General features: G+C 40.7%; 1 protein-coding gene across 1 annotated transcript in view; it reads left to right on the forward strand.

Moving 5' to 3' along the window:
* The window catches only part of rngtt (RNA guanylyltransferase and 5'-phosphatase), an 87,491-nt gene that overhangs the window by 32,494 nt on the left and 39,701 nt on the right, over positions 1 to 15,296 (forward strand). Inside the window, exons 10-11 of the mRNA XM_080048379.1 lie at positions 1,385 to 1,456; positions 8,854 to 9,018. Of these exons, the coding sequence (XP_079904505.1) occupies positions 1,385 to 1,456; positions 8,854 to 9,018 (237 nt within the window). The remainder of the gene's footprint in view (positions 1 to 1,384; positions 1,457 to 8,853; positions 9,019 to 15,296) is intronic.

A 15,296-nucleotide genomic window follows, 5' to 3' on the forward strand; every position in this document is an offset into this window, starting at 1 on the left:
CTTCACTCACAGTTGTCTTGCACAATTGTAGTTCATTGTGGTGGTTGACTGTGAAAGCCTTAACCAGACGCCCCTCCTCGACCATTGGTTGACTGAACACGGGCTGAATCCTCTGGGAGCCACAATTAAAGATAGACATTAGGGCAAAAAAATTATTAGATATTATTTTTTATTATTATTTTAGTTTATTTTTTAATACATTTTGATACATTTAATACATTTTTTATCAGCTGGAAAGGCTGGAGCTTAGCAACATTCAGTACAGATGGAACAGTAGTGGCTTAACGGTCCTCCGTACAGACAGGCCCAATGGATAGGAAAATCCTGTCTGGAGTCCACTTTGTGAAGGTAATACAATTTAAAATGGTGCGTTCATCAGTTGCTCCAGCAATTACAATATTTACAAGAAGCTCAATCTGGCCCGACCAAAAGGCAATACATCCCTGGAGTTGAGATGAAGCCAAACTGAACAATCGCCTGATCTTTAATTGGCTCCGTTACCTGCTCCTCTGTTTCCGGTCAGTTACAGCCGTCTACCACAGTGAGTCGTCTGAATAATTTATGAGGGGAAAAAATACTGGGTGGATGTAGTTATCTAAATGTATAGTGCTTCACTCCCAAATTGACACCAGGATTTCACTTCTGCCGTGGTGACGTTTTTGCTAGCTCATGTCTCTGCTGTCACTCACTATATTGCACGGCCCTGCTGCTACTGTTCTTGGAACTCTAATCATCATGTGTCATTTAGGTGTCCTGTACCACCGCTGCACCTGACTCTCAAATCGAGAGCTTTGCATAATGAATGCTGAGTGCTATGTCTATGTCTATTTCTGCCCCTAGTCCTTATTCTAGAGACCCCACCAGCAAGCACGCACGCACGCACGCACGCACTCACTCACTCACACACACACACACACACACACACACACACACACACACACACACACACACACACACACACACACACACACACACACACACACACACACACACACACACACACACACACACACACACACACACACACACACACACACACACACACACACACACACACACACACACACACACACACACACACACACCAACCTCCTCAATCCCTTGCTTTCCCTCCCTTTGCCGCAGGCGTCCCTCTCTGAACACACATCCCCTGAAGTGCACTCACTAACCCCTGGTGTCCCACTGTTTGTTGCATAACCACTTTCAAAAACGAGCCACTTCCTATATGCAATGACGTTCAGACTGCACAGATGAAGGACTTTTCCATGTATATTATTTTTGTACATCCCCGCACTCAATCATAAGTCTTCATCTCACTAACCATGGGTCTCTTTCTTTCCCCCCAATCCCTCTCTCGACCCGACTCTTGTCTTTATCTCTGCAGGAGATGATCATCGACAAGGTGAACGGTCAGCCCGTCCCCCGTTATTTGATATACGACATCATCAAATTCAACGTGAGTAGCCCCCTGCCTTTGTCTGTCCTTTGACCTATCGCTCTCTGAAGAATCTGCCAGATCCACATGTCAGACAGACAGAATAAACAAGCGTTTGGAGCATGACATTAACTCTGGTCTGTCGGCAGCTCCTTTTGCCCTCTTAACTCACTGTTTGTTAGGAGTCTGGTTCAGCTGACGTAATTTGATTTTTGTCCCCCTATTAAAATGAATTAAAGGGCATTGAAGAACTGACCATGAAACCAAAACAATCAAGTTCCTGGTAGGGTTCCTCCTTAAGGCTAAACTATAACAGAAAGCAGAGTAGGGTTCACTCACTGTCAGTCTAAATGCTTGACACCCACACCCTGTCACACACTTGACAAAAGCTTGACCTTAACCAAAACACTGTGGCTGAACTGCATATGACCCATTGTGAAAAATGCCATATTTACCAAGTGTCTGTGCTTTCACAGCTGAAATACAGTGTTTTTTTTCTGATCTGCCATAACCTTTTATTTCTTATATTTGCTTACAATTTTTTTTTAATTAAATATTGATCCAAGCCTTTAACATAGTCAGTCATTTTGTATTAACCTGTTGATGAGTCGTTCACTTGCATTATAATGGTACCGCAGTAACCGCCCTGCTGCACTCGGACTACACGTACAGTACAATTAGCTATTATATACGTGTAATAGCATGTTTCCCTTGCTACATTTTTTAACCATGCCATTTATTTCCGCCGAGAACAGCCCGAGGACAAAACGGCCGTTAATTGCTAACACCCGAACTGCAAATTAATTCATCCCTTCAACCCGTCTGCCTGCTGTCTCATAATGGCAAGAGGACAGCCACAAAGACTAACAAGCCCACAATTTTCCCTTAGCAAGCCATTTCCTTTCAAAAAAATTGGAAGAAAAAATGAACGCAGGGTGTGTGCAAAGGTTGTTGCTTTGGCCATTATGTTTGTCTGTTGTCTCCTTTTTCTCAATCGATCAAAGTATCACCACCACACGCAAGCGGCTCAATAAAGGCTACAGTGGTGAGAGTGAGAGAACGGTGCAGAGGTTAGCATCTCCACCCACCCCCTCTCTGACCCGTCTGTAAAGCTCTGTTGTATTGATCCTATAGCAGGCCATTATTAAGACGCGGCCACACTACACGCGTAACGCAGCTAAAATGTTGCTTGATAATTTTGTGTCAAAAATGGTTCTACGCGAGTATAGCGCCTATAGTCTCCCTCCCGATAATTTATTTCCCCTAATCAACCATGGCTGCGATCAGACCCGACCCAACACAACAGTGTGCATGTCCCCACAAAAAGAACAACAACAACACGGCCAACAACTGTGCCAAAAGACAAATAAACAGCAACTGAACAGCACAAATAGCCTAGCATTAAAACAGCATTGCATATTCACGCCGCTCGGAAATTCATACAAACAGCAAGGCAGCTACATAACAAACACAGTTACAGCAGCATTGTGTACACGGCGGCACAAAATAAAGGCAAGTAGCCAAGATTACCCTACCTGGCTGTGACAGGGGACCGTGGCTGGCGTAGATATAAACACCGGTGCTTCGCTGTACTTGTCGTGAAAGTTCCCCGGACATAGCCGTCATGTTTGGGTTCATAATATTGAGGCGCTAGCCGCCCCCGCACACAACCAGGTGAGTTAACTAATGCTATCTGGCTTAGCGCCAGTTTGGTTTATCGGCTAAAGCACAGCTGCACATATTCACTGAATTAACCAGGAAGTCCATTCTCCTGGTTTACTTTCCCCACGTCTTCTATTCCCGAGCGGCTGTCAGCACCGGCCGCCCGCACCGGCCGCCCGCAATACATTTTCCTCCTCGGTGTTTCTCAACCTCTGTGTACACTATTCTGCGACCGTGCCAATGTATGTGACGTCGGGTCAAGCTCAACGCTGATTGGCCAACCCCGCTAAGCGTCACGCGTAGGAGCGTAAAAAGTTAAATTTTTAAAACTCTGCTCGTAGGCGCGTTAGGTGCGTATATACGTGGCTAACGCGCCTAAAGTGTTGCTTTAGTGCGTGTAACGCATCTACGCGCCATCTACGCACCTAAACCAATGGTTCCCTATGGAAAAATGTATGATATTATACACCTTTTACGCGCATAACACGTCTAGTGTGGCCGCACCTTCAGCCCTTCACCATTATTTGTGCTGGTCTGCACCTTGGCACCAAGAAGACACCATCCTGAGATAGAGGATGGAAATGCAGCAGGAGGGAGAGCATACCACCCACTGGGGCCCATGACCTAACCCGACACCGGACTTATTTGGAAAGGCAGCACTGGGATTCTTTTGAGTAGACCATGATGACCTGTGCGTGTCCGCTCGCAGCCATGTGCAATTTAGCTCGGAATGGAAGGGGTTGAAGTTAACTTAGTTCTTCTGAAAGTGAAAGTGATGGTTAGCATATAATGCGCCATTCACTTTAGAGCAATTGCTTTTCAGAATCATCCTACTATAGTGTGTTATTATTGAGTGATTTTTTCTATTTCAGGCAAAGTATGAAAAGCCCTTTATATATATCTTCCTGGAAAGTTATTCCTGCTTTTCAAGTCACTGTCAACTCCCCCCACTGTGGAGAACTGATGGGATATCAAGGTGCTGTAGAATGCTATTGTTTTTTAAGTTAACTAACATGTATTTGATAAATCAAAACCATGATTATCTTGCTTAACAATTCTCACTTCAAGGGCAGAATTCAACACAATAATTGGCCCAATAGATTTAACAGCTGAGCAGAAAGGAGTGGTTTTAACACTCAACGCAACGCACACACCTTATCTGTCAAGGTGCCACTGCTTTACTGACATCAGCTCCGTTTACTTCTGCTTGAGTTTGCCTGCATGGTACAGTGTGTAGCTCTGCAGGGTTTGCCACAGTAAAAATAGTCCCCGGGCTGCATCATTCCTTTGAAACCAACGGCAGCGTCACTCTGATGACATGTTTTAGCTCCTCTGCAGTCACATCCCACCAGCAGTCTGCTCTCATGTTGAGGACACTTTGAAATGTATGCTCATGCCGAATATTAACACCAATTGTTTATGTAACACCCATAGCGTTAAGAGGTTCATGGATAAACTAGCACAGCTTTAACAATGACTTCATGGTTAAACTTTGTTTTAATTTGCTCATAAATCATAATTAATTTCAACCAATCCCCTGGGACTTTCGTCTGCATTTTGCCTGTGATGAGGCCATTGGTCTCCCCTCGCATTTCAATGTTGAGTGTGTGGTTCGACATATATACTTTGATTAAGAAAAAAAATGTGTTAGTTATAGTTGTACTAAAATTTGAAACAAAATGTATTCGGTATATTAAATATAAATAGTCATGATTTCTGTTCTGAGGTGACTCATAAAGGAACAGGAACACAAAGCCTAAGGGGCTCCTACAGTACACAACATTGTAGACTATCGTCAAACATATCTAAACCCACTTTTTTCTGACATTGGAAGAGATTTAATTTTAAACTCCAGATCATACTGATACAGGATTTGATGAGATAGATGGAGCAAAAATATGAAAGCGCTTCTATAAGTAACAGTATGGTTCGAATCTTTTTAAGCATACCCCTGTGCCTTGTCTGTGGATTGGCCTGCAAGTACGGATGAATACGGATGTGTTCAAGCTACTCGACACCACAGAGACAAAGAGGAATTTTTAGCTTGACATCAACCTTCCAAATGATAATATAACTGACAAATTAGAAATAAGACATTACAACTGGAGAAAAATCTTCAGAGAATATATATTTTTTTTTTGTCTGGTTCTATATCGTCCTAAAACACTGCTTGTGCATCTAGGCTCCATGATGCAAACCGATAAAACAAATACAGTATGAGGTTAAAAAACAGTTTGAGGCCAAAATAAGTCATAAGTCTCCCTTTTCAAGTGAAAAATAACCCAAGGATTACACATTAAGCTTCTGTTGAGTGTTCCAAATGCTGATTTTCCAACAGTATTCCCATCACTGTCAGTTTTTTGTGAGACACTTTTGTGTTCTGGAGTTTATACTTCAGCCTCTCAAGCTTCACGCTTAAAACCGGATTTATTTCTGAATCTGCCGCTCTCTGGTGTCTAACAATTAATGTGGATTTATATATAGATTCTCTATGTGCTCGCTTCAATTTATCCGTAAAGGACGGGGGTTATGCAACGCACGGAAATGCACACTGTTAGACTTTATACAACATTTTACTCTTCATATTTATGATGAATGTATCTTAAGATTCATGTTAATTTGTTTATATTTTTAGAATCTTCAGAAAAAAAATCGAAAAACGGTATGTTGAGGAGAACTAGTTTCAGCAAAGCAGCAAATTCTCACAAATGAGAAGTGATGCTATATAAATGGTGCATAGTGCTGCGTTGAAAAAACCTCTCTGACCTAGTCCAACCACCCTGTGATTACAGTCAAAATGGAGCAGTAACTGGATACAGGTCTATAGCATTCACACCAGCAGAGAACTACTGAGTCAAACAACTCCTAGAAGCAAACAAAGGAAAACTAAAAAGTATCTTTACTGATGTGATTCTAATGTTGGATTAGCAATATTCTTATCTGCTGTGTTTTCCTGTCGAACAGCCATGGACAGCACATGCCTTGAATCATCCACACTTACATCTTGTTCTGTCCTGATGACATATTTGACAGATGGTGGAGAATGTGTGGGACATGATACCAGCTGTTGCTCCACGACACTATCGGTTTTTGGTTGTTTTTCGCGCCCTAAAAAGAAAATTCCGAAAAAGAGATTCACAAGATATATATAAGTCATTAGATAATGATGCAGCAGTCATTTACAAAACGGTTATACGGTAAATAACGGTTACACTGTGTGCAAAAATTTTAGGCAAGTTGTATTTTTGAGGATTAATTTTATTATTGAACAACTACAGTGCTCTCGGTCAATCCAAAATGTTAAAGAACCTAAACCTGAATGTTTACGAAAGTAAAAGTGAGGTTTTGTCTTTCTAACGAGAATATATATATGTTTTGCTTTTATTAGGCAACTATTAGTATGTAGAATTATTCTGCAACTAAATAAAAAAACAAACATTTTCCCATCTCACTTGTTTATTTTCATCTGTTAAAGTGAGAATAATAAAACAACTCAAAATTTACAAATAAAAATTTCCGACATTTCAAAAAAAAATCAGTGACCAATATAGCCACCCTTCTTTTCAATAACTGTCACAAGCCTTCCATTCATGGAGTCTGTCAGTTTCTTGATCAACTTTGTGTGCAGCAGCAACCAGAGGTGTACTGATTTCCTTCACTGTAAATATCCCGTTTAAGCAGGGCCCACAGGTTCTCAATAGGGTTTAAGTCAGGTGAGGAAGGGGGTCATGTCATTATTTTTTCATCCTTAAGGCCTTTACTGGCTAGCCATGCAATTGAGTACTTGGATGCACGTGATGGAGCATTGTCCTGCATAAAAATCATGGTCTTCTTGAAAGATGCAGACTTTTTCCTGTACCACTGCTTGAAGAAAGTATCTTCTAGAAACTGGCAGTAGGTTTGGGAGTTGATTTTGAGGCCATCTTCAACCCGAAAAGGTCCAACTAGCTCATCTTTAAAGGCAACTATTAGTATCTTTAAAGATGAGCTAGTTGTACCGCTCATTCATTTAGGAGTAAACACTGCAGTCTAGTTCACTCCTGTGAAATTGTGTACATGTTGCTTGGCAACGCCCTCCTCCCGCCCGTCTATTACTCTCCCTTTTAGCTTTTCTTCATTGCATTTTCTTTTTTTGTCTTTGATGGTTCAGCCCCGTTATCAGTCATTATGACGACAAATAACTGTCTCAAACAAGGCTCCCGCTCCCCTTCCCTCACCTGGCTGGAGGGATAGGCTTCTCAAATCGCGTTGCTGCGCTACACTGAAATCTGCGACCAATACGAATATGTGACCATAGAAATGCATGCAACCAACCGACCGACCAAATGCAGTAATAAAAACGATATAAAAACGTCTTTCTTTGCACTGATGGTCCCGTTTGCTGTTAAAGGTAATTTATGACTATCAGAGGAAACATGAGGCTGTTTCAAAGATATTTAAATGTTACTCGTTGTGGCTTTAATGTTCCTATAATTCTCCTATATATATATATTAAAGTAAGTTTCAATTACTTTGTCAATTGAGCAATGGGGATATGTGGTGGCGACTGTCATTTGGCCATGCTGCACCAGGATGGTTTCATCACAACTCTACTGCCTCTATTAAACACTTTTTAGTCGTTATAAAGTCATGTTTGTTAAAAGTGTAACTTGTTTTCCCACTCAAGCTTCATGCTAGTTATCAGGGGTTAGGGTTGTAGCAGTCATAGTGATCCACCAGATGGGTTGGACGGCACTTTTGCTCTGCCTGAGTGCCCTGTCTGTTTGACAGACACTGATGGCTCAGGTTGCTGTGCTTTCTTGACTTAATGATGGCAGGAAGCTGTTGTCATAGTGTTAAAGAAAAGCTGATTCTGCTATACTTTCTAATTAATTATGGTGTATATATTCCTATAAGCTCAGGGGATGTCAAGCTCTTCTTGCTAATGTATGGACATGTACACTCCTCACCTATGGTCAAGCTATAAATAAGTGCTACATGAAGAGACTTGCAGTCACTTGTACTGGTGCTGTGAGGTTATTTTTGTGTATGCCAAGCTTCTATATTGCTAGTTAGGGCTGCAGCTAGGGCTGCTTATGACACTCAGTGTTTGGATTGTGGAGAATGTCCATCTTTGGGGTAATCTTGAATATACTCACATGAGTGCCTTCAACAATCTGACTAGCTCGCTAACGTTCAGTCCTATATTGATATCTGTTTTATTTTGAAATGCCTCAAGCTGCATTTGGAATTGCCTCAAGCTGCATCTTTACCGTGATTCCAAAATCAGATTCAGTTTATTATATCAGAGCTGAATATCTACATTTGAGAAAAGGAAACAAAGCTGAACAAACTATATACATTAAAGTTATTGTCATTAGTGGTGGATTTGGAAGTGTTCCACTTTCGAAAACATCTCCTTGTGTTGACTCATAAAAGTATTTGCGTCTACCTCATAACAAGTTAGATTAAAAGTGTTACCATGGATCCTTAATCATGGAATATCTGAAACATATGTATTTAAAAGATGAGTTCTATTTTGGTTTTTGTGTTAGATGAAGGCTGTTGATTTAATATTGGAATAATTGCACAATTTAGACTTAATAAACAGTATGTATCATTTCTGTTTATCGTTTGTATTAATATTGAAAGCTGTAATTTAAGTCAATCTTCTATCAATTTGTTCAAGTTATTTTCATGCATTTGTCTAAATCCGTTAATTCCCATGGTACTTTAAGAAATGACAGTGTTTTGAGTGTTTTTTTTTTGTCTTTCAGGGGCAGCCTGTTGGCCAGTGTGATTTCGGTATCCGGTTGTTATGCATGGAAAAGGAGATCATTTCTCCCCGGTTGGAAAAGATGAAGGCTGGACAGATTGACAAAACCAAGGAGCCTTTCAGTGTCCGAAATAAGCCGTTCTTTGACATCCATGCAGCACACAAGGTAAAGTGAACAAAAGGCATTATTTTCCATTTCAGACCCATTTTTCTCCAAATTTCTGTCAAAACTTTTTTATTCTATGCATACGAATCTAGATGACCAACATTTTTTACATATTGCATCTACAAAGGAAATGTGTGCGTCCGTAATGACCCACTTACCTACCTGGAAATTGTGATCTTTATAGGGTCTTCCAAGGCAAATAAGTGCTAAATGAGAGACACAATTAAAACAACTGAAGGATTTCTAGGTACCAGCATCTTATGGAAAGCACAATCTTACCCAGAATAGGAAAAAAGGCCCCCTTTGTGAGTCAGGCCTGAGGGAGGGAACTGGCTGGCAAGTACCTGGTAGCTCGGCCTGTACACATTAGGGCAGATCAGGCTCAGTATAAACATAATGTGTTGATGCTGTCATGAATAAGTGTAAAATGCAATGTTGTCAAAGTTACTTGGCTGTTCTGAATCAGATTAACACATTGTTGTTGTTGGAGTTGTCATATAATGGATAAATCATCACGCCTCAGGTTATGATACTGTGCTGTTTACAGGCTGAGGACAGCAAAGCTTTTATCCTCTGAAAACCTGTTAAGCCTTCCTCAAAGGCATGCACTTGTGACCCCATATCAGGTCTGTGGGAGGCTAGAGCGCGATTCATTTGTGGTTTTGTACTGGCCAAGATCAGTCGGGAATCTTGGCACTGCACATAAACAGATGATCAAAGTCCAGGGGGGTTGGGGTGGCATTCCTTGTGTTGTGGTCAAATGTCTTCCTCTGCCAACACTGTGATCTTGGTGTTTTTGTCCCTTTTAAAAATGTAAAGTATGAATTGTGTTACCTCCGGTTCTAACCCAGTACTAGCTACTCCTCTGAGGACCTTTATGAAGGATCACCCTCCACCCTTTTGGGGGTCATGTTGATGAAGATACTCTTGAAATGAAGTCACTGGAAATATGTCTGGTTTCTAACTGCTCTATTGTTTAGGGCAGTGGCCATCTGCTCCCCATACAGTCATATCTCTGTTGTATGGGAGATTAAAAGAGGGAAAATGGAATCTGACTCATTAATTCATAGCAGCACAACCGAACCCTTCACTTCACGGCACATCGTCCAGAATTTTTAAGGGGGTATTTCAGTCACAGGGGTGAGTTTGTATGATGGCTTTTGTCTGTTGCTAGGCTGCTGTTTTGCATTTCAGCCACTTACACATTCATTCCGCCATTTTCCCACCCATTGGGACCATTTATTCTTCTTGCTTCCTCCACTTGTCCAATTATATAACAAATACCCCTTTTTGTATAGCAGCAATTGTAAACTGGGACAATTAGATCATGTATTTTGGGAATTCCCCTCGTTGTCTATGTTGAATGAACTTGGCTGACCAAAATGTATTTGAGTAGAAACTTATTTTGAATTTAATAGCCATTCATAATGTTGTTGGTTTAGTACGTCTTCTACAGCTAATTGTGTGTTTCATGTTTAGTTTTGTACCTAAGTGCAATAATAATGGCTTATCTTTAATTTAATACCGCTTCCCACCAAGGCAGTTTGACAGTCAGAGGCTAGAGTTGCGATTATCGTGACCAATCAGACCAACTGAAACTTTGTGACCAGCATTACGAAAAACAACAGCGCTAAGAGACCTAATCGAAACGTATCAATCGCGACGGGCAGCACACATACGCTGGATCAGTCGCCCACCAGTCTTCTCAATGTTGTGCACTTGTGTAATACTTTAAATGACTTGGGGCCTGCTGATGCTGCACATAAAGTATACACTGCATTTTGAAGATGAAATGTCTCCCTTCTGGTAATGGACGTTTGTGTTTAGCGGAGGTATGTGTTCATTTTCAAGGAATTGCAAGTCGGATCAAGACTTTGGTCATTTTCTTGCTCGCTGAACTCAACAGAATTGGCAGTTTTCACAGAGAATCCCCATATTCCTCCTGGGATTAAAGAAATTAATGATATAGTTTGGGGTCTGTTGGGTTTAGATGATATTTGCAATTTCCACAGTGGGCTTAGCAAGTATAAAAAAACCCATCCAACTCAAACAATTTTTTTATATTTTTCAGGTCTCGGATATGCAAAGCTCAACTATTTATAACAAAGGCTTTTCTTATGACCATGGGGATAAATCTTGAATATCATTACTCCTTCATCATGATACCCTTTGAAAGAATGTTGGATGAAGAAAGGTTTTACTAAATACATTGTGTTCATCTTGATGCTGAACTCACAATGCATGTACAACAGCAACGATAAATTAATTTTAGTTCAACATTTATAATTTTGATAATCGTTATGAGTCATTCTATAAGAACACATGCTAACGATATCAAGTCCCAGCTTCTTAAATGGGAATATTGGCTTGTTCCCCTCCATCTTATATGCTTGTAAACCAAATCTCAATGGAGTTTACAGTACTTCATGGCATAAAACAAAACATTTGAGGAAGACATTTTAAGGCTTTGGCAATCTTTAAATAGACCAAATGATTAATTGATTAATTGAGAAAATAATCAAGTTTTTAATTTCAAGCTGTAATTGTATGTCTTAAGTAGCCCAGACAATGCAGGGCAAACCTAATTTTGATATTGGGAGGTAAGGATGGACCAGAGCCGCTGTAAAACTGATAGATTTAAAAAAAAATCAAACTCAGTCCATCACTCTCTCAAACGTGGGATACTTTTCAGAATTGGAATAATTCTTTTTTTTAGGTTCTTGAAAATTAAACACTACATTTGCACAGCATACAGTAATTAAATGTGACTTATAGTATATTCATTTTTAATAAAGTCACAATTTGGCGACGATAAAATTACAAAGGGAAATTAGATGGTGTTAATTTGTATTTGCCCTTCGAAGAAAATCCAATATCCCTCAGTCATTTATCATTTCTCCGAAGAAATAGCCTAAGCTGAATACATTTTCCCCATATGAGATTGCTATCTCCATTTGACCCGAGGCCATAATCACCTAGCTCCTGTCAGGAGTCCTGATGCTGGTGAACCGGGGAGAGAGAGAATTAGTTTCTTACCTTAGCATAAAATTTCATTGTGAAATACCTATTTTGAACCAAGATTGATTTTGACTGGTGACCTGAAAGTCTTTTTGCGGAGTTATAACCTAATTACAGCAGGTTTGACGCATGTATTGAATAACAAATGACCAGAAGAACTGACTTTCCTAGAATGCAATTAGTTGAGTGGAATAGATTTTTTTGATTTTATAAAATCACATTTAAAGCACCCATTTTGTTTTGTGGGCTGTTGTTAATCTGGTTGGTCTTCACCTGAGGCTGTTGTGATAGGAATGGGAGTTTTACCTGTGGACACCAGTATCACATGAGTTGTCTTCGGTTTTTCAAGTTTTTAAATTCATTCCAATGACAAACCGATACATATTTATATCTGCTATTACACCTAAACCATATTTAAGCAAATACTGAGAAGCTCTTGCCATGTTTATTTTTCTAGACGAGGTGTAACTTAAATGTATGCTGTGAAAGGTCGCAGCAAATGGAAATTCAATGCCGAAAGCGTTAACATTTTGATTGCACAGACAAGGTGAGATCTCAGGACGTAATCACACTTGACCCAGTGGATCCATGCTTTGCTTTAGCTGATTGTCCCGCACATGGAGAGGCAACCAAAGTGAAAGCCAAACACAATTAATGTGTTGTGTGATTTGCGTTAGTAGCCTACAGGGGCTCAAGTCCAACCCCCTCGCCTACGATGGGATCGGGCATCGGCCATTATACAATGTGGCGATAGGACTATGTGGCTATGGGCAACATCGCCCAACCCTACCTCAGGCCGGCACAGCAGCTCAGACTGTAGCTCCAGCATAACTCTTGTCAGAAGGAAAACAATGGCTTGTTAGAGGGCCTAAGTGTTGATCCCAGACATCAACAACAACACTGCAATGACTACCTTGTTATCCTTTCCTGACTCATTCTCCCCTCCATTCTTCTTTAACAGCACTGTGCTATGTAAATGCTCACCCCTCATGGTCCCTACTGTTGTCCCTACAGCCAGGTCCTTGTACGTTAGTCAGAGTTAAGCTTTTCTGTCGGAGCAGGTTTGTAGTTGCCAGGCTGGATAAAAAAAAATAAAAAAAAGATACTCCTCCTTCACAGCATGTCTCATTAGCGGAGTGCTGTCAGTCTGCAGGTTCCTTGTTGCTCGCTGACCTCACACCTCTGTCAGCTGTCGAGTCTCCTGCTGTTGGAGATGGGATGTTAGATTCTGGGTCTTTCTCCTATTTGTCTCCTTTATATGTGTTTGTTTTTAACAAGGTAAAAATTAGGTTGTAGTGCTAAATCCAACCTGTTTGTGGTGATTCCACAAACAGGTCCCTACTGTATCAGCTCCAATGCAAATAAAGATGTAATAGGCTCCAGTTTTATCTTATATCTGTTTTTTGTTTCACAATATTTTTGTAAGCCTTTTGGTCGATAAAGGCTAGTTTAGACTAGTGGAGTACCATCTAGTGGAGTTATTTATTTACCCGTAAACACAGTTTTCATTGATTCATTCTAGCAGCATAATTTAGGAACGCTTCAGCCCCTTTGGAAGATGGATAGATAAACCCATCCTACACTGTTAGATTCGAGAACAAACTGCACTTCCTCACCTGCGTTGCCCCTCTCTGTCTATTTGCTGCTGCACCCACTCACACAGGGAAACATGATGTATAACCGCTTACTCTTAAAGAGCAAACGACTTGGACTCGATGACTCAATGTTTGTTTATCTATGTTGCTTTGAAATTATTTCTTTAAAGCCTCCAATACATTATGCGACATCTTGTGATGTTCGGCACATCTACATACCGTAAAGGTTAGATTCACTGACGAGAGAGAGTGCATATGAATATTTTGCAGTATCTGATAGAGTGGCTGTCTTTTATTTCTTCTGCTTGCCTGTTCTCCATATGCCTCCCAGGCTCAGAGTTTGGTGTACTAGTAGGAAAGGAACATGTGTTCTCTGGGTCAGGTCAACAGGTGTCTCTTTCTTCAGATGTTCTTTGACATTTGTGATAATTCTGCATTTCACCACGTGCTTTTAGTCTTTCTGTTGGACGAATGGGTGACCCTCGCCCTCCATCTTTCACAGCAACAAGTCCCGAGATAACCTGGATAGCTGCTGCCATAGCAATACAAATCAGTTTGTTCTAGAATGTTTCTTTTATTTTTAGTAATTTATTTGTAGGGATCACGGTAGTTTAACGGGATTGTTCCATATTTTTGAAGTGGGGTTGTATTGTATATACACTCACCGGCCACTTTATTATGTACACCTGTTCAATGGCTTATAAAAACAAAAAGCTAATCATCCAATCACATGGCAGCAATGTAATGCATTTAGGCATTTAGACGTGGTCAATACAATGTACTGAAGTCAAACCGAGCATCAGAATGGGGAAGAAAGGGGGTTTAGGTGACTTTGAAGATGGGATGGTTGATGGTGCACAGCAGGATGAATCCATACTTTCATGTTGTTTACGACAAATTCTGAACCTGCCATCTGAATGTCGCAACTGAAATCAAGACTCATCAGACCAGGCATGATTTTTCAATCTTCTATTGTCCTATATTGGTGATCCTGTGAGAATTGTAGCCTCAGTTTCCTGTTTTTAGCTGACAGGAGTGGCACCCGGTGGGGTCTTCTGTTGCTGTAGCCCATCTGCTTCAAGGTTGGTCGTGTTTTGCGTTCAGAGATGGTATTCTGCATACCGTGGTTGTAACGAGTGGTTATTTAAATTACTGTTGCCTTTCTATCTTCTCAAACCAGTATGCCCATCCTCCACTGACCTCTGACTTCAACAAGGCATTTTACGTCCACACAAATGCCGCTCACTGGGTATTTTTTCTTTTTCCGACCATTCTCCGTAAACCCTAGAGATGGTTTGGACTGAAAATCCCAGTAGATCAGCAGTTTCTGAAATACTCAGACCAGCCCTTCTGGCACCCTCAACATTGCTATGTTCCAAGTCACTTTAACCCCCTTTCTTCCCCATTCTGAGGCTCGGTTTCAACCTCAATAAGTTTTCCCGTCCAGGTCTACATGCCTAAATGCATTGAGTTTCTGCCATGTGATTGGCTGATAAGTTATATGTGTTAATAAGAAATTGAACCACTGTACCTAATAATAAAGTGGCCGGTGAGTGTATATTGAAATGCCTACCTCGAAAATAAATATCTGTTCAATTGTACACTAAATTCAGGATTGTTTTTCACTGCTGATTTGCAGACTGATCCGCTTCACAGCACTGGCAG

The sequence above is a fragment of the Ammodytes marinus genome (assembly GCF_949987685.1).
Source record: "Ammodytes marinus genome assembly, chromosome: 19".
NCBI classification, from domain to species: domain Eukaryota; kingdom Metazoa; phylum Chordata; class Actinopteri; order Uranoscopiformes; family Ammodytidae; genus Ammodytes; species Ammodytes marinus.